This window comes from Engystomops pustulosus, chromosome 6, assembly GCF_040894005.1.
Source record: "Engystomops pustulosus chromosome 6, aEngPut4.maternal, whole genome shotgun sequence".
Classification (NCBI taxonomy): Eukaryota; Metazoa; Chordata; class Amphibia; order Anura; family Leptodactylidae; genus Engystomops; species Engystomops pustulosus.
In genome coordinates, this window is record NC_092416.1 from 102,032,301 (window position 1) to 102,053,019 (window position 20,719).

At 41.8% G+C, this 20,719-nt stretch overlaps 1 protein-coding gene across 1 annotated transcript in view; it reads right to left on the bottom strand.

Annotated features, from left to right (window-relative positions):
- The window catches only part of LOC140065818 (sulfotransferase 2B1-like), a 76,805-nt gene that overhangs the window by 26,271 nt on the left and 29,815 nt on the right, over window positions 1-20,719 (bottom strand). The window contains exon 4 of the mRNA XM_072113376.1: window positions 8,196-8,290. Within this exon, the coding sequence (XP_071969477.1) occupies window positions 8,196-8,290 (95 nt within the window). The remainder of the gene's footprint in view (window positions 1-8,195; window positions 8,291-20,719) is intronic.

Consider the following 20,719-nt stretch of genomic DNA (forward strand, 5'->3'; position numbering starts at 1 on the left):
CCTTCCTTAACTAATAACATGTCCAGCAGTGGCCTCCCCTCACTAATAACATTTCAAGCAGTGACCTTCCCTCACTAATAACATGTTCAGCAGAAGTCTCCCCTTTATGATAACATGTCCAGTGGCGGCCCCCCTCCCTCACTAGTAACATGTCTAGCAACAGCCTCCCTTCACTAATAACATGTCCAGCAGCTGCCCCGTCCCCCTTACTCATAACTTGTGCAGCAGCGGCCTCCCCTCACTAATAACATGTCCAGCAGTGGCCTCCCCTTTCTGATAACATGTCCAGTGGCAGACCCCCTCAGTTATAACATGTCCAGCAGCTGCCCGTCCCCCTCACTCATAACTTGTGCAGCAGCGGCCTCCCCTCACTAATAACATGTCAAGGAGTGGCCTTCCCCCTGAGGAAGTCACCAAATAGGTGACAATACGCCTGGGGTCTTCCTACCCCCCCCCCCCTCTCTCTGCCTACACCTGCCTGCCTTGCTTTATTGTCTCATTCTATGACAACATGGTATTGTATATGTTGGGCAGGTAGGGATCAATGCATCAGAGCTTTGTTATATTGTTCAAATTGCACTTTTCATGCATCATCTTTTGCACTTTAGCTCTATATGGTTATTCATATTCTGGTCCTTATGGTTACTATAGTTTTACTATTGGCAGACTGTAGTAGGGGGTTTCTAGGGCAACTTGGCCCTTGGCAGCTTTGTACACCCCTCTGGTGTACTTTTTAAGTGTTTTTATATTTATTTTTGTCCCGTCTTGATTGTGTTTAAAATTGTTACTTATCTTTTCTTTTCTTTTTTTTTTAATTATTAAATTCAAATAGTCAGTTTACAATTTATACTATATATATACACAATACTAGTCAGTGCCATACGCGCACATTACCATCGGCTCCACATTTATATACCACAGAAAAAACAAAACAAATTATATCTATATTATTTACTTATCTGTATTTTGTTTTAACTCTACATTCCTCGTGTCTGGCCGCTGTTTTCCCCAATAGCAATCTTCTTCAACTAACTACCTCTCTTAACTCTATATTGTAAATATATGACCCACCCCTATAATCAACTAAACCCCCCCCCCCAAAAAAAAAAAAAAAAAAAAAAAAAGAAAAAAAACAAAAAAGAAAGAAAGAAAAAAAAAAACCTACACCCTGTTCCTTGCTCCCTTCTTCCCCCTGGACACCTTACATTAATTCTCATCTCACATTGTTACAATTTTTACAGACTTCATCACAGCCTCAATCAAATATTTCCATTTGTGGGAAATATTTAGTATTCCAAGAACTCCATATACAGTCAAATCTTTGCTTCCTTTTTGCACTTCTTTTGTGCATCATAAACCTTTCCATCTGTACTGTTTTATTTGTCATGCTTATCCACATTTCTTTGGTGGGTGGGTCTTTATTAGAGATGAGCGAACACATTCGTCCGAGCTTGATGCTTGTTCGAGCATTATCGTACTCGTAACTGCTCGTTGCTCGGACGAATACTTCGCCAGCTTGAGAAAATGGCATCTCCCGCTGTTTTGATTTTTGGCGGCCAGAAACAGAGCCAATCACAAGCCAGGAGACTCTGCACACCACCCAGCATGACGTGGTACCCTTACACGTCGATAGCAGTGGTTGGCTGGCCTGATCAGGTGACCCTGGAATAGACTAGCCCCTGTCCGCGCTGCTCACATCATTCTCTGTCTGGATGTCGTTAGGGAGAGAGCTGCTGCTGCTGCAGGGATAGCGTTAGGCTGTTATATTAGCTTACTGTTAGGCAGGAGTGAGTCTACAAGAACCCAACAGCCCTTGTTAGGGCTAGAATAGCGTTTTTTTGTTGATTTGCTTGTTGCTGGCCTTGATTGGCACTAGTATTGCAGCTAGTACCATATTGTGAGGAATTTGCAGGGAGACTTGCGAACGTTATATTTAGCTGTTAGTGACACACATATCCATCTCAAACACCTAAGTGGGACAATTTATTAGGGGTTTGATTGAATTAGGCACAGTCTGCTTTTTCTTTTTTTTTTTTTCAAAACTAAAAGTCATCAGGCACAGCACAAAATCCTGTTGTGTGTTGTCAGTGTAGGTTAGAAACTAGCCATAGCAATAGGATAGCATTGTTTTGTTAAAAAAAAAAAAACACAAAAAAACACAAAAAAAACACAAAAAAATGTACAATTTACACTTTAATTTTGAAAATGTTGAACCTGAGGGCTAGGGGTAGAGGACGAGGGCGTGGGCGTCCAACTACTGCAGGGGTCAGAGGCTGTGGTCCTGGGCGGGGTGAGACACCACCTACTGATGAGGGAGCAGGGGGACGCCGCAGAGCTATACTCCCTAGGTTCATGTCTCAAGTTACTGGGACTCGAAGGTAGAGCACTGTTGAGGCCAGAACAGTGCGAACAGGTGATGTCGTGGATTGCGGACAATGCTTCTAGCCATTTGTCCACCAGTCAGTCTTCCACGCAGTCCACCCATGTCACCAAAATCAGCACTCCTCCAGCTCCTCTACCTCAGCCTCCTTACCCCCAGTCTGCCCCCTCCCAGCAAAATTTGGCATTTGAACTGGCATACTCTGAGGAACTGTTTTCTGCACCTTTCCCACTTGTTTTCTGGACAGACCACTTGTCCGGTTGCTGCTGAGCTATTTTCCGATGCCCAGGTTTTCCACCGGTCGCAGTCTGTGGGTGATGATGACATTATTGACATAGTGGAAGAAGTGTGTGAAGTGGTGTCGGACGATGAGGAGACACGGTTGTCAGACAGTGGTGAAGTTGTTGTCAGGGCAGGAAGTCCGAGGGGGGAGCAGACTGAGGGATCGGAGGATAATGAGGTGACAGACCCAAGCTGGGTTAATAGGCCGGGTGAACACAGTGCTTCTGAGACGGAGGCGAGTCCTATAGCAGAACAGGTTGGAAGAGGCAGTGCTGGGGCCAGACGGAGAGGCAGGGCCAGAGCTGGTGCATCAGCGCCAAATGTTTCATGTAGTGAAGCTCCCGTGGTGAGGGCTAGATTTTCGGAAGTCTGGAGGTTCTTTAAAGAAACACCGAATGACCGACGGACTGTGGTGTGCAACTTGTGCCACACCAGGATCAGTAGGGGTTCCACCACTACCAGCTTAACCACCACCAGTACGCGCAGGCATATAAATGCTAAACACCCCACTCAATGGAACCAAGGCCGTTCACCTCCGGCCGGGCACACCACTGCTCCTTCCCCTGTGTCACCTGCTGCCTCTGCTAGGCAGCCCCCTGCCCAGGACCCCGGCCCAAACACCTCCCGTGTGAAAACCACACCTTCGCCTCCACGATCCTCCACAGAATCCACCAATGTCTCCATGCGCAGCGTTCAGCTCTCCATACCCCAGATGCTGGAACGCAAGAGGAAGTACAGTGCAACCCACCCACACGCCCAAGCCCTCAACGTCCATATCTCCAAACTAATTGGCCTGGAGATGCTGCCCTATAGGCTGGTAGAGACCGAGGCCTTTCGCAACCTCATGGCGGCGGCCGCCCCTCAGTGTTCGGTCCCCAGCCGCCACTACTTTTCCCGATGTGTCGCCCAGCCCTGCACCAGTACGTGTCAGACAACATCATCCGTGCCCTGACCAACGCCGTTTCTGACAAGGTCCACCTGACCACGGACACGTGGACGAGTGCTGCCGGGCACATTGGGTTAACTTGGTGGAGGTTGGGACCGAGTCTAACCCTGGGGCTGGACATATACTGCCGACGCCGAGGATTGCGGGGCCTACCTCGGTCCAGGTCTCTCAGGTCTACTATGCCTGGCGCCATCAGTCGGTAGCTCTAGGCACAGCAGCAGTGCCGTTGCTAAGCGACAGAAGGCTGTACTCAGACTGCTGAGTCTAGGCGATAAAAGGCACACTGCCCAAGAGCTATTACAGGGCATCACGGCGCAGACTGATCTGTGGCTGGCACCGCTGAACCTGAAGCCAGGCATGGCTGTGTGTGACAACGGCCGTAACCTGGTGGCGGCTCTGCAACTCGGCAGACTGACACATGTGCCATGCCTGGCCCATGTGTTGAATCTCATAGTTCAGCGGTTCCTCAAGACATACCCCAATCTGTCTGATTTGCTCACAAAGGTGCGCCCCATCTGTGCGCATTTCAGGAAGTCCAGCACAGATGCTGCCACTCTCAGGGCCGCCTCCAACTGCCCGCTCACCGACTGTTGTGCGACGTGCCCACGAGGTGGAATTCAACATTAACCATGTTATCCAGAGTTTACCAGCAGCACAGAGCGATTGTAGACTGCCAGATGTCAACTTCCACCAGAACTGGTAGTCAGGTCAGTCAGCTTCCTCAAGTCTACAATGAGGAGTGGACGTGGATGTCTGATATCTGTCAGGTGCTGAATAACTTTGAGGAGTCAACACAGGTGGTCAGCGGCAATGCCGCAATCATCAGCCTCACCATCCCGCTGCTTGGCCTGTTGAAAAACTCTCTGGTCAGCATGAAGTCGGAAGCTTTGCGCTTGTCACAAGAGACGGGGGAAGAAGATTCCCTTGTCTATAGCCAAAGCACCCTCAGGTCTGTTTCTCAGCGCATATCAGAGACGGTGGAGGAGGATGAGGAGGAAGAGGAGGAGAATGTTGGCGAGACAGAAGAGGGGAGCATTGCTCAGTCCTTTACTGTTCAGTGTGTATGGGCAGAAGAAGAGGAGTTGGAGGAGGAGGAAATGGGCAGTCAGACCAATGAGGGGAGTGACTCTGGCACATATGGCAGATTTCATGCTAGGCTGCCTATCCCGTGACCCTCGCGTTCAAAGAATTTATTCCAGCACCGATTACCGGGTATTCACTCTCCTGGACCCATGGTACAAGCAAAATCTTTCCACTCTTATCCCTGGAGAGGAAAGGAGTGTGAGAATGCATGAATACCAGCAGGCCCTGGTGCACAAGCTGAAACAGTATTTCCCTTCTGACAGCGCTAGCGGCAGAGGGTGTACTTCTGCGGGACAAGTAGCGAGGGAGAGTAGGCGAGCAGGCAGCTTGTCCAGCACTGGCTGGGGTACGCTTTACAAGGCCTTTGCCAGTTTTATATCACCCCAGCAAGACACTGTCCCCAGTCTCGGCAGAGTAGGGCTGATCTTTACAGAAAGATGGTGAGGGAGTACGTAGCTTACCATACCATCATCCTAAATGATCTCACAGCTCCCTACAACTACTGGGTTACAAAGCTGGACATGTGGCACGAACTGGCGCTGTACGCCTTGGAGGTTCTTGCCTGCCCTGCCGCTAGCGTGTTTTCTGAGCATCATCACTGATAAGCATACACGCCTGTCGACTTGATAGTGCTGACGCTTATCAAGATGAATAAAGCCTGGATTTCTCAGGATTTCCATTCTCCACCAGGTGAAAGAAGCTCAACCTGAATAATGCATGCACTCCTCCTCATTTTCCTCCTTCTCCTCCTCTTTGTACACTAAAGCAGAGGAAACTGACTTTTTTTGCCAGTGCCAACTGACTCTAGCTATAGTACTCTATGTTTTTAATTTTTCTGGAGGACCACCTACCTGCTCCTCTGGTTTGAAAACTTTTTGGACTGCCACATACAGTAGGCAGTATCCAAATTTAATTGTCTTCATAGCAGCCTCCACACATCGTCTTTATAGCTGCCTCCACACGTTGACTCCATTGCTACCTCCACACATCATCTCCATAGCTGCCTCCAAAGTCGTCTATATAGCTGCCTCCATACATCGTCCCCTTAGCAAACGAGCTGAGTCAGGCAGAAATTTGGGTTGTTTTCATGGCTTCCACATCAAACTTGTTAACTTTGTCGCCACCCTGCTGTGTTATCCACAAAATATACTGGCAAACTTTTATCATTTACCGATATTATTTTAGTGCTTCTTGCGCATCTGTTTACATTCCCCTCACCTGCCATAACCAAAACTTATAAGAACAGTACTACACTTGATCTTATTCAAAAGGTTCTTAGAAGTGCTGTTTGTAGCCCCCGCCTGCTTGGAAAATGATAATTTTTTCAAAGTTAACGCTTCTGGCCCCCAGGCCCATTTTGGGTGGGGAGGAGCCGAAAGACAGGAGCTTGGACAGGCGAAAGCTCGCCTTGCAACGGACCGCCAGCTCCATCCCAAGATTAGGCAGCCTCAGAGGCATCCATGCATACTGCCCCTGCTGTTTCCTGTCCATTTCGCCTCCACGATCCTCTACAGCGTTCACCAATGTCTCCATGCGCAACTTTCAACTCTCTATACCCCAGACGCTGGAGCGCGAGAGGATATACAGCATATCATCCCCTTATCAAACGAGCTGTCAGGCAGAATTTTCAGGTGTTTCACCAGATACATAATGGAACTCAGCGCATCTGTCGCCGCCATGCTGGAGACCTGAAGTTTCAATCATAGCAGCGCAATATGGATGCCCCATACTGTCACTCTTAATCATGGAAGTCGTCTCCATGGCTGCCTCCACATGTCGTGGAGCCTGACACGAGCTGTGTCAGGCTCATTTTTCGTGTGTTTCACCAGATACGTTATGGAACTTTGTCACTATGTCGCCACCATGCTGTGTTATCGACTAAATATACCGTCAACCTTTTGTTGACATAGGAAATCATTTCAGCGCTTCTTGCTCACCTCCTTTGGTTCCTCTCTGCCACCCATTGGTTTGAAGCCTGAGTCCATTTGGGGTATGTCGCCATGCCACTCTCTAGCCTGCCGCTGCTGCTGCCTCTGCATGCCGTCTTCTATAGTGTAAGGGCCTCATTCGGTCACTCTGTCATCGCCATGCTGTTGCCCATAATTTTGGCATAATGGTGCAATTAAGCAGCCTCAGAGGCATCCATGCATGCTGCAGTGCTGTTTCCTGTTCATTTCCATGGTGTTTCCATCATTTTCTGAGGTTTCCAGGTGTTTGGCCAACCTTCCCTGTGCAGACCCTCGGTCCCCTTGAAAAATGCTCGAGTCTCCCATTGACTTCAATGGGGTTCGTTATTCGAGACGAGCACTCAAGCATCGGGAAAATTAACGAGCACCCGAGCATTTTAGTGCTCGTTCATCTCTAGTCTTTATTTATCCAGTTCTTAACTATACAAAATCTAGCATTAAATAGCAGTTTCTTTACTGCTATATTCATGTTATTTAATTTGTTGTTTCCTTCTAATAAACCCAATATACATATTTCTAATTTAGGCCTAACATCAATTTTGTAAATATCTTTTATTACCAACAATACTTTCTCACAATAACCTCTAATTTTACTGCATGTCCAAAAAATGTGAATATCATCTGCAGCTCCCTCCCCACATCTGTTACACCTAGAATCCTTACCCCTATAGCATCTAGCGATTTTTCTAGGGGAATAATACAATTTATTCAAAATTAACAATTTTTTATTTGAAGGATTATTTGAAGTTCTTTTTGGAGCAATGCCCATTTATCACATTCTATTTCTCGTATTTCTCCATTCCCCCTGTTTATTAATCAGGTCTTTATAAATTTTAGCCATTTTCAATTTAGAGGAGAGGGCATCATACAACATTTTTATTAATGGTGGGGATTCTACAATAACATAATTATTAGGGTAATTATTAAATGCCCCTCTTAGTTGCATATATCCGTACCACATATCTCCCTCCAAGCCAAACTTCTCCTGGAAAAGGGCTTGATCTTCCCTCCCTCTACCATCTGTTGAACGTATCTTACTCCCTTACTGGCCCATTTCTCTAAATTTATTTCTATGGGAACATTAAGTACTTTATTTCCCCATAGCGGTGTAAATTCCACCTGTCCCCAGAGTTGGCATCTTTTCTTGATTTCTCCCCAAATCATGAACATTGGCATTAGGATGGTCCCTAAGTACTAGTTCCATACTGGTAGCATGTTGGTAGCAGTGAGACCTGACAATCAGGAACAAGGAGACAGAGCACTGCAGGGAACAATGAATGTATACGGGACTCACTTACTATGATTGGACTCACATCTAATGCATACAAGTTCACAAACTGATTTTTTTAACATTTCCGAAATGAAAAGGAAACATTTAGGGACAAGGGCAAAACGTTTTAATCTTAGTTTTTTTAGTATTTATTTTGTGTGGGTTTATTTGAATGGGAGGTTTCCATTAATCAAGAGAAAAAGAAAATAAAAAGCATACATACAATATTTTTTTTATTATTTTTTAATGGAAAATGTTTTTATTCACCTGTTTAAGATCTTCATAGGTAACAAGCAAAAAGTTTTTTTTGTCTTTCATTTGCATCCAGCCCTTTATGTGGTCAAACCAGGAGCCAAATGGCACTGAAATGAAATTATATAACAAAAATTATTTTAAAAAAATGAGGTAGACAATTTTTTTTTTCAAAATGCTAATATTTTATAAATATGAAAAATTGCAAGGATAGCCTATCCAAATATAAATAAATATACATGCAAATGTACATATAAAGCTATTCTACGGTACCATGTTTTCAGAGTGCTGTGAATATATGTTAAGAACAGCTGGGCATCCTTCAGAGAAGGCAGTTATTTTAACATTTTGACTTTCCAGTCACATAAAACGGATCACAGGTCCATTGTTTTCTCTACTCTCCGTTAACACTTGTGATTGGTGCTGGTACCAATCTTGGGTGTTAACATTTAAAGTGCTGTAGTGGAGTTTACTAATGGTCACCCCTGACCACCCCAGTGTGTGATGAAGGGGATCCCATGGAAGTTAGTACCAGAATATGGTCATTTGTCATTGTCCCTCATCCCTTTAAAATTTTAGGATTGTATCTTTCCATGAACCTCACTAGATTACATAGCCGGTTTTATAGGTAACACTCCCAGGTTTGATATAGGATGATAAAGAATGGAGTACTAAAGATGGTTGTATCATTTTAAGAATCTTCTGTGAAGAGTTATGAGTTGTAACAACAATTCACTAACTAAATGTGCCTCACTGAGGGGGGTGCAGTTTGCATTAGAACATCCTTCCCTCACTGGTGTCACAAGCTGGGGCTATAGACAATCTCATTGACAGTTTTTTTTCACTAAGAGGCTAGATCCTCTTAGTGAATTTTGTCACATGACTGCCATTGGGGGGTAATTTTAATTCTGGTGTTCTAAACACCAGTCTTAATGAATCCCCCCTTCAATGGTTCAGTGCAGCCTAAGGCCATGTTATTGATGCAATTGAATTGTTTTTTGGAATGAAAATCAAGCACATCCAGAATATCTACTCTTGAATGCAGTTGTGTTTAGAGCTAGATGACTGCACTGGTAAGTAAAAACAAATAAATTCAAAGAATTCAGCAGCACTTTATGTAGTGAATGAAAAAACAAGTGGATTTATTCCAAACAAAACACAACACAACATTTCAGCTTCTACATGAAGCCTTTGTCAAGACGTTTTCCCTTTAACAACAACTTTATAAAAACATTTCTGAGCTGGGTAACCAGATCTATGCTATTTTGCAACAACAGGCCAAAGCTGCTGCAAGCACCTCTTGCTGACCAACGGCATATGGTAAAAATGCTTCTCCTGGATCGTTTCTCATGTGACAATGAGGAATCTGAAATGTTACAGAAGTCATCTTTACTGTACTTTTCAGTTAGTCCACTTGCCACCAAGCCCAGATGGTAGCAATAGTTGTCTTTCTAGTGCAAGGAGTTCCCCAGTCCTGGCCCATGAATCTTCCTGTAGGAGCGTAGGAATTAATCTCTTTGAATCCATTTATGCTGAGCCTGATCATATTGCACCTGCAGAATTCCAGCTTCTGTTGTTGCAACAAGGCAAACGCGTAGCTGAGGAGTATTGTATGGAGGTACCCAAGCACTATGCAACAATAAACTGCTGTGAACCCTCTTTGAAGGCCCTTTTTAAGCAGGACTTACCATACTAATGTGACTGTACCTTAGCTTTACAAAACCGGCACAAATAACACAAAGACTTCCTTGTTGGGAGGAAGTCCACAGCTTTAATCTTTAACATTGTAAAAACTATAAGGACCAATGGAGAACCTTACACCCTTTTCTAATTTCACCTAGCATGCCAGGCCCCGCCTCCACGGGGGGCATGTCTTAGTTGATCCATGAGTTGATCTGTGATAAATCCTGAGAGGGTCAAAGATTCCGCCATGGGCCTAGCTGTGACTACCAACAAACATTATTTACATTATAATAAATACAACAAAAACATAACACTGGGAGGGCGGGAAGGATCTTTCCTGAGCGCGGAGCAGTCCAGAAAGAGGTCTGGCTATCTCTGCACCCCGGAATAAGTATCCCCAGCCACTGCCCCCGTGCTCCCCTTAACCCCTAGGCGCACCAGGACGTTATAGTACATCCCCGGGGCTAGATGCTTAGCGCACGGGGACGTTCTATAACGTCCTGCTTCTGGCACTGGCTGCGCCTGCGCTAACACCCGCGATCGGAGCCGGCTCCGATCGCGGGTGTTAACCCCTTACACGCCGCGGTCAAACATGACCGCGGCGTGTAAGGGTGTTTGCGCTGTGGATCGGATCCCCCGTGCCGCTTACCGGGGGATCCGATCCACTTCTGGGCAGCTCCGAGGACTGGCATGTGCCCCGGAGCTGCCCGGTCTCCATGGCAGTCAGACCCCTTCCGGGTCTGACTGTAAACTGTCTGAGCATGCGCAAGCTTGCTCTGACAGTTTACACTGCTCTACAATAAAATAGTATTGTAGAGCAGTGTATTGAACTTAAACCAGTGATCAGAGCATCACTGGTTCAAGTTCAAGTATGTATAAGTAAAAATATGCAAAAACACTTAACACTACACATTATAATAAATAAAAAATAAATACATAAAAATATAAGCCCCTAAAATGTCACTTTCCCATAAAAACACTTAATAAAGTATAAAAAACACAAAAACACAAAAAACCCCGCATATTTGGTATTGCCGCGTCCGTAACAATCTGTATAATAAAACAGAATCGTTACTGAACCCGCACGTTACACGCCGTAGAAAAAAAAACGCAAAAACGTTCCGAAAAAAGATAATTTTTAATTAATACCCTATAAAAAAAATGCTCTAAAAAGTAATTTAAAAAATGTTATGCACTCCAAAATAAGCCCACTAAAAAGAACAACTGTTCTCGCAAAAAATAAGCCCCTAACTAGATTTGTCAGCCGAAAAATAAAAAAGTTATGCATATGAAAAGATGATGATGCTAAAATGAACAAGATTTTCTCCAAATTGGTTTTTATTCGGTACAATTGAATAAAATACACAAAACCCCCACATATTTGGTATCCCTGCGTCCGTAACAATCTGCATAATAAAACAGAATCGTTATTAGATCCGCAAAGTTAACCCCGTAAAAAACAAAACAAAAAAAAGCTCCAGAAAAAAGATCATTTTCAATTAATACCCTATAAAAATGCTCTAAAAAGGGATTTAAAAAATGTTATGCACTCTAAAATAAGACCACTAAAAAGAACAATCCTTCTTGCAAAAAATAAGCCCTTAAACAGATTTGTGAGGCGAAAAATAAAAAAGTTATGCATATGAAAGACGGTGATGCTAAAAGTAACAACATTTTTGCCAAATTACTTTTTATGCACTAAAAATGGGAAAAAAAATAAAAAATCTATATAAATGAGGTCTTTTTGTAATCGTGGCGACCCATAGAATAAAAATAATATACTATTTTTATGGTATGGTAAACAGCCAAAAATAAAACCCCATAAAAATCTTCCTGAAAAGTGATGATTTTCATTTCCTCCACCAACAAAGAGTTAATAAAATCTCACCAATTAGCCTATAGATTCCCCCAAATTACGTACCAGAAAAGTGGCAAAAGAAATAAGCCCCTATAGGTCCACATTAAAAAAAGAAAAAAATTATAGCCTGTACAATGTGACATAGCAAATCTGATCTGGATGGCGCCTCCTTCCCTTCTATGCACGGCCGTGCGCCCATACAGCAGGTTACCACCACATATAGAGTATCCGTGTACTCGGGAGAAATTGGGTAACAAACTTTGTGGAACCTTTATTCATTTAATCCATTGTAAATGTTTAATTTTCCACCCAAAATGAGTGTATTGTGAAAAAATATTACAATTTGCAGACTGCACCTCCATTTTGTTTTAACCCCTATAAAACACGTAAAGCGTTAACAAACTTCTTAAAAGTGGTTTTTCATACGTTGAGGTGTGTAGTTTCCATAATGGGGTATTTTACGAGTCCCACTATTATTTAGGCCTCTCAGTGTCAATTAGAGGTTGAGCAGGTCCATCTAAATACAGGTTTTGGTGATTTTACAAAAAATGTGAAAAATGATACCTAAATTCTGAGCCTCATAACATTCTAGTAAAATATGTGGAATCTTAAAAAACCATGCCAACATAAAGCAGACATTTGGGAAATGTAAGTTATGAATTTATTTGGGAGCTATGACTATCTGCATCAAAAGTAGAGAATTTAGAACGTTGAAAATAAAGAATTTTTCCAAATTTTTGCCAAATTTAGTTTTTTTTCATAACTAAACACAAAAGATATCATCCAAATTTTTAAACTAATTTGAAGTACAATGTGTCACGAGAAAACAATCTCAAAATCCCCTGGATATCTCATAGCGTTCCAAAACTATAACCACTTATAGTGACACAGGTCAGATTTGAAGAATGGGGCCGCGTCCTTAAGGCCAAAAGAGGCTGAGTCCCGTAGGGGTTAAAGATGCAGAGTATGGCCAGTCCTGCAACCCCCGGCTTATACAGCCCGCAGGTTAGGTAGGAACTTTTGAGCCACTTAGGGATGCTTGAATTGAGCATCCTGATCTCAGTTCCTTAGTACTAACTATGGCACTGGCAGTCCAAAGGGACATCAGAGGGAGTAGACAGCGGAAGAGCAGGACAAGGAATATGTCCGTTAAACCACAAAGAATGTAGCCGAGCCAGTAGACCCCGAGACCAGGGAATTGTAGGGGAACTCAGCCCATGGTAGTAGATCAGCCCAGTTGTCTTGACGGGCTGAGATGAAGTGGCGGAGGTAACAGCCCAAAGTCTGGTTCTCCCTCTCTACTTGACCATTCGACTGAGGATGGTAGGCAAAAGAAAAATCAATGTTGACCTGCAGCTGGTTACACAGGGAACGCCAGAAACTGGCACAAACTGGACTCCTCGATTGGACACTGTGGGGCAGATTTATCAAGCTGTCTGAGAGTCAGAATATTTCTAGTTGCCCATGGCAACCAATCACAGCTCAGCTTTCCTTTTACCAGTGCTCATGCTCATTAAAGGGGAGCTGTGATTGGTTGCCATAGGCAACTAGAAATATTCTGACTTTCAGACAACTTGATAAATCTGCCCCAGGTGTAGAAGAACACCATGCAGCTGGAAGATATGTTTGAAGAACAAACTGGCAAGCCGTGGGGAAGACAGAAGACGTGGAACGGGAACAAAATAAAAAAAATTTGGAAAACTGGTCCGTCACGACCCAGATGACAGTACTGCCCAAGGAGACAGGCAGATCGGTGCTTAAGTCCATTGCCACATGAGACCATGGGCGCCTGGATATTGTCAACAGAAGTAACAGTCCAGGCGGTTTAAGACGAGAGGCTAGTTGCGGGCACAATACTCCTATTGTGCCTGCAACTAGCCTCTCGTCTTAAACCGCCTGGACTGTTACTTCTGTTGACAATCCCACATCCCACAAACTCCCAAACATCTTTGACCAGGTCTGGCCACCAGTAGTAGCGGGAGATGAGGGCCACGGAACATTGCATCACTGGGTGTCCTGCCACACGTAAAGAATGTCCCCAACACAGGATCCTCTTCCAGAGAGCAGGTCTAAAATATGTCTTGCTGGGAGGTAGCTGCCGAAGATCTATGGATGCTAAAACAGAGAGAGATTGTCTCAAGAATCCCCCTGTGTCTGTACTGTTATAAACTGTGCAAAGTCTTGTGGACCCACCAGACCAAGATCTTCATCTGACAATCTTCAGTGCCTGAATGGTAATCCTTTCTGGTTTTCAGGTAATCAGGTTCTCTATTAGTCTGTTTCCAAAGTTTTGTTCCTGCTTTGAGTTTTACTAATAAATCTGTAATAAATTTGTCTCTGGGCAGAACCCTGGTTGACTCTATTGATTGACCCTATTGATTTTGCTTAAGCTTTTGCCTGGATTTAGTGCAATTGTATCCTCCTCTCCTGGTTACCAGAGTAGATTCTACTGCATTCAAAGGCAGTCAGAGTCAGTTTCAAGTGCCCTCAGGAATCAATACAGTTTGGCTCAAGTCATAAAGACAGAGGGCTGGCGTTGTGTGCGTTAATATGGGGATCCACAGGTATGTAACAACGTGGCCAATGGGAGGGGGAGACAAAAAGCGCAGAGGATTCAAGTGTATTTCGTTTGATAAGGGAAATGTATAGTAGAATATCTCTCACCTGGTTTAGTGAAAAATGGAGCGTGTCATAAAATAGATTGAGGGACTGCTTCCGACGGGACTCGGGTCCAGGCAAACCAGAGTTGGCGGACTTGGCTGTGTAGGGAAGATCCAAGAGGAGACGTCCCGTTCTGGAAGGCACTGCACACTGACTGAGAATATCCATAAAAGCAATTTTATTAAAAAGTAAAGGGTAAAACACTACGCGTTTCGGCTCCGGAATGGAGCCTTCGTCTCCTCGTGGATCTTCAAGTCATACCGAGTTTGTTGGTTTTCTGTCATTAACCCCTTAATGACCGCTCAATCAGCTTTTTTTGGCGGTCATTAAGGGTACTTCTACTGATGTGACGCCTTTCTACGAACATCGGGTCCAGAGAATTATATAATAATTTTATAATAATTAAATAAATAAAATAAAAGTCCCATAATCACCCCAGTTACACAAAAAATGCAAATAAAGCATACAAACACAAAAAAGGACATATTTGGTATCACCGCGTGAAATCTCCACAATAAATCTAAATCAATATTGAACCCGCTTGGTAAACAACTTAAAAAAACAAACACGAAAAACTAGAGAATAAAGATGAAATATTATTTTTATTTTACGGTGAGCAGAGGAAAAAAAATGCTAAAAATCAAAAATAAAAATTGATGATTTTGTTTGTGTCCCCCTTGAAAAAGTTAATAAAAGCTCATGAATAAGCTATAGACCCCCAAAATGAATTATCTATACATAGTATCTCATCCTGCAAATAATAAGCCCTCATATGTTCGCATTTTAATTTATAGCTTGTACAATGTGACAATACAAATCTGTTGTGAATGGCGCTACTTCCATTCTATGCCCGGCAGTGCGCCCATACAGCAGTTTACCACCACATATGGGGTATCAGTACACTTGGGAGAAATTGGCAGAGCAGAAAGGTTGCAGAGCATTTCCTCATTTGATTTATTATGACGTTATCAGGTTTGGCCTAAATGAATATATTTTCCAAAAAAATTCTAAAGTTTCTAAATAGCAGGTCCATATTGTTTTAACCCATGTGAAACACTTAAAGGGTTAATAGACATAATAGAAGATGTTGTACATACGTTGAGGGGGGAAGTTTCTATAGTTGGGTAATTAGTTTTACTAATATTTAGGCCTTTCAAAGTCACTTGGAAGCGGAGTTGTCCATGATTTTTGGTGAATTTCATGAAAAAAATCGCACCTAAAGTTCTGTGCCTCATAACATCCTAGAAAAATGACAGGATGCATAAAATATCATCTCGAGATAAAGCAGACATTCCGTAATTGTTTTTTTTTTTTTTATTACTTTTTTAATTTAAAAATTTCACATACAAAAATTAACAAAAGATTAGAAAGAGGTAAAGAATTCCTATCAATGCACGTATCACAATGTTTCTTTTCTAAACAATTTTACAGTTACAATTACAAATAATTCTACACTACACTGGCCGCAATCTTAAGCACAGTATACAAGAGTCTTTCTCCTACTTTCCTACTCTATTTGTCATATAGTACTTTTATTTATTTATTTATTTTTATCCCCCCCCAACCCTCCCCCCCAAAAAAAAGAAAACAAACAAAAAAAACAAAAACAAAAAACAACCCCATCTCTCTCTCTCTTCCACCCCAGATCTCCCCACCAAGACCTTCCCTTATTTCCTTTCTCTTTTTCTCTTAATCAATAAAGTACAACTCCTCCACTGTAAAGTTATTTTCTATCCAATTTTTCCACATCTTTTTAAATTGCACAGCTTTCTTATTTGAGACAGTCTTTAGATTGTACCATTCTCCTTGTAGAGACAGGTTAGATATTCTAATCCACATATTGGTGGTTGGAGGACTTTTTACAATCCATTTCTTAATGATGCAGAATCTTGCATATAGCAATAGTTTTTTAATTAAGCATTTGTTTTGGGTCTGTATTGATACATCTACCACCGTAATTGTTAATTATCAGAACATTTCAAACTTAAAAAATGAAGAATTTTTACGAACTTTTGACAAATTTTCACTTTTTTTCAGAATGAAACGCAAAACTTATCACTTACATTTTATAATTAACATGAATTACAATGTGTCACGAGAAAACAGTCTTAAAATCACCTGGATATGTTAAAGCATTCCAAAGTTATAACCAATTATTGTGACACGTGTCAGATTTGAAAAATCGAGTCTGGTCATTGAGCTAAAAACTAGCGTTGGTGATAAGGGGTTAATATATTGTCTTCTGATAATGTTTTGGGTCTTAAGTGGTAAGAATGCATAATTTGGCCCTTTATTTGGAGTACTTGGGGAATTGCTTTAAAAGGGTCTGTCACAAAATGCACTCATGGTCAGCAAAGACAAGTGCTGACCAATATTTCTTGAGGTTTATTCCAATACATCAAGCAGGTTACACATCAGACACAGAAACATATCACATACAGTGTTACACACAATAACCCAAACCAAGGTATAGCCCCCTCTACTATCTAGTTATCACCTAGTAGGGGATGGTGGGGATTTATGATTGCAGTACAGAAGTAACTCACTGGAATGTTGAAGACTTCTGGAGTAGTGTAGAACATTCCAGTAATAGAAACAGAGGTCACAGGTGATTACAAATGATTATAAATGAATGACTGTAGGAAAATACACATCTAATACATGTAACATAAGAGTTAGGGTTAGTGTCAAATAGAAGTGGATAACAGTTTTTGTGATATGGTACTTTGTTTGCTCTATTTGTTTTGTTCTGGTTATGGTGAATATTCTTGTCTGTGTACTGTTTTGTCTTAATCTCTGTGTTTTGCGCAGAGGATTATTGTTATTCCCCTATAGGTGTTGTAGAAATTTGCAGCCGATTAAATGTTAAGCTTCCTAACTGCCTTATTGGAGTTTTTAGTAATTTGAGTGATGTAAAGAGCAGGAAAAAAAATCAAATTTTTATAACCACACCATTTTCCTTTATAATAAATTTTACATTTTTTCATAAATAAAGCAAAACCCCCATTTTTCTACTAAAATAAAGTATAATTTTTCACGAGAAAATCTTGAAATCACATTGATATGTAAAAGCATTCTAAAGTTACAGCCAAGTCACGCTAAAGTTAAAGCTCGGTCATGAAGGTAAAAAGTGTCTTTGGTAAGAAGGGAATAATGACACGTCCTATTTTTTCCATGCTCAACTTCCATAAGAGATCATTTTTTTATTTTTTAAGTCAGGAACAGGGCCGCACCTGCCATGAGGCGAGATGAAAATCTCGCCTCAGGCGGCAGATGTCCGAGCCCTGATGAAAGCGGCATCTTGGGTGAATAAAATGAGGGTGATTCGGGCGCCCATTGCCGCCCGAATCACCCATCATTAAATTACTCGCGTCTGTTTCTTTAAGAACACAGAAGCAGAGGAAATGGCAGCGGCTGCGTGCAGTCTCGGGTCTCCACACTGCCCGCGGCAGCATCAGATAACGATCCCCTCCAGACTCACAGGGAGCACCGGAGGAGGCTCAGATCATGCACAGCAGCTGCCCGGGGCTGTAGATGTTGATGGCGGTCCGTGTCAGCCCCGAACTCTCACAGCTGCAGCCCTCCTGCTCAGGTTACCGGCACCATCGGATCCCCATGATGCTCACACAGAAGCAGCCCGCATCTGGTACAATCTGGAACAGCAGCAGCCCGAGCCACACAGTTATCTTGGGGACACAATAGGAGGAACTGATGTATGTATATAATGTGTCTATATATATATATATAATATATATATATATATATATATATATATATATATATATGTGTGTATATGCTGTATGTGGGTGTATATGCTGTGTGAGTGTGTGTGTATGCTGTATATAAACTGTGTGTATATGATGCATGGTATGTATATACTGTATGTATGATGTCTATATACTGTATGTATGTGCATATAATACAGTATGTATATGCAGTATGTGTGTATATATTGTGTTTATACTGTATGTGTGTATATACTGTAAAGTGTTATATACCCAAGTATATTATGTTTATATGTGTTTAGAATGTATATGTACTATACAGAATGTATGTATATGATGTGTATATATTGTACGTGTGTATAAATGTATGTGTACATATTTTGTGTGTGTATATACTTTGAGTTTATATATAATGTATATATGAGTGTATAAATATATCTATGACTACATAAATGTGTGTGTATGAGTTTATACATATGTGTGAGAGTGTATTAGTGTGTGTATGAGTATAGAACTTTATGTAAATGTATATAAATGATAAATCTGCTATGGGGCTGCGTGGGAACGTAAACGGAGGTTATTTCGGGGGGGGGGCAGCATTTTCAAGTTTCGCCTCAGGCAGCAAAAAGGCTAGACATATCAGAACTTGATTAAAGCATTAAGATTCATGTTTTTCAATGGATTCATTTTAAGGTAAAAATAGCTTAAAGGAAATATACCACCTGGATCAAGGTTTTTAAACCAAGCACACTTACATGCCGGTTCTTCATTTTTAGAGCCCCTCAGGCTCATTAGTATGATTTTCAAAACCTTTTTGTCCTAAAAACAAGATAAATGAAGAACAGATCCTGACCTGTAAATGTGTGTGGTTTACAAACCTTCACCCAGTGGGTAGCACAGTGACTTAGTGGGTAGCGCTACAGCCTTGCAGAACTAGGGACCTGGGTTCAAGTCCCATAGTCAACATCTGCAAAGAGTTTTTATGTTCTCTACGTGTTTGCGTGGGTTTCCTCCCACAATCCAAAACATAATGGCAGGTTGATTAGATTGTGAGCCCCACTGGGGACAGGGACTGATATGGCAAACTGTGTGCAGCGCTGCATAATCTGTGTGCGCTATATAAATAAAGGAATTGATATGAAATAAAGAAATTAATATCCAGTGATAGAGAACTGACTAAAAAGGTCACAGGATGCTGGTTCACATCCTGACACCTTTAATGATAAAAAAGTACTAACTTTTCTTGAAAGGTTTAAATTAAAAGTCCCCCCTAAATAATGTAATTATTCTGTAGGTTAGTGCAATTCAGTTGGCACCATAAATACAAGAATTGTTTGATCCTTTCTTTGTGCAAACAGAGAATATGGAAATAATCAGTCTTCATCAGCAGGGTCTACCAAAATATACTAGAAGTTAAAAAAACAGAAAGGTAACAAGGGGTATAGCATGAGATGCCTATAACCAGTGGGTACTTAGTGCTATCATTTTTTATTCCTCAATCAAAAAAGTGTTATTAGGGATTGATGATAAGTTAACGCTACTATTTTGGGAAACATATGGCCTTTTTGGTCACTTTTTAAAATATATTTTGGGAGGTAGGAAGCACTAAAATATTTTTATGCTATTCACAGTACACACATTTTATTAAGACCCCTTTAAATTTTTCAATCTTTGTTTAATTGCAACCAATTGGCGAGATCAAAAATGTTCTTTTTTGCTTATTAATGTACACTCTACACCCTATCTTGACAGAGAAAAATTAAATGTAGATATTTTGCTAATTTATATTAAACTGAAATATTACATGATCATAAGTATTCAAACCCTTTGCTCAGTATTGAGTAGAAGCACCTTTTCAGCTAGTACAGCCATGAGTCTTCTTTGGTGGTGCAACATGTTTTTCACACAGGAATTTGGGTATCACCTGCTTTGTTCCTTGCAGAGCTTTTCCAGTTCCCTCAGGTTGGATGGTGGACATGGGTGGACAGCCATTTTCAAGTCTCTCCAGAGATGCTCAATTGGGTTTAGGTCAAGGCTCTGGCTCTGCCAGTCAAGAATGGTCACAGAGTTGTTCTGAAGCCATTGGTTTGTTATTTTAGCTGTGTGCTCAAGGTCATTGTCTTGTTGGAAATTGAACCTTCATCCCAGTCTAAGGTCCAGAGCACTCTGGAATAGCTTTTCATCCAGGTCATCTCTGTACTTTCCTTCAATTGCAACCAGTTGTTCTGTCGCTGCAACTGAAAAACAAACCTAGAGCATGATGCTGCCACCACAATGTTTCATTTTTGGGAATGTATTTGGCAGGTGATTAGCAGTGCTTGGTTTTCTCCACAAACAGCCCTTAGAATTAACACCAAAAGGTTCAATCTTCTGGTCTCATCCTACCAAAGAATCTTATTTCTCATAGTGTGGAAGTCTTATATGTGTTTTTTTGCAAACTATATACAGGCTTTCATATGTCTTGTACTGAGAGGCTTCTGTTGGCACACTCTACCATAAACTTCAGACTGGTGGAGGGCTGCATTGACAGTTGGCTTTGTGGAAATTTCTCCCATCTCCCTACTGTATCTTCGGAGCTCAGCCACAATGATATTTGGGTTCCTTTTTACCTC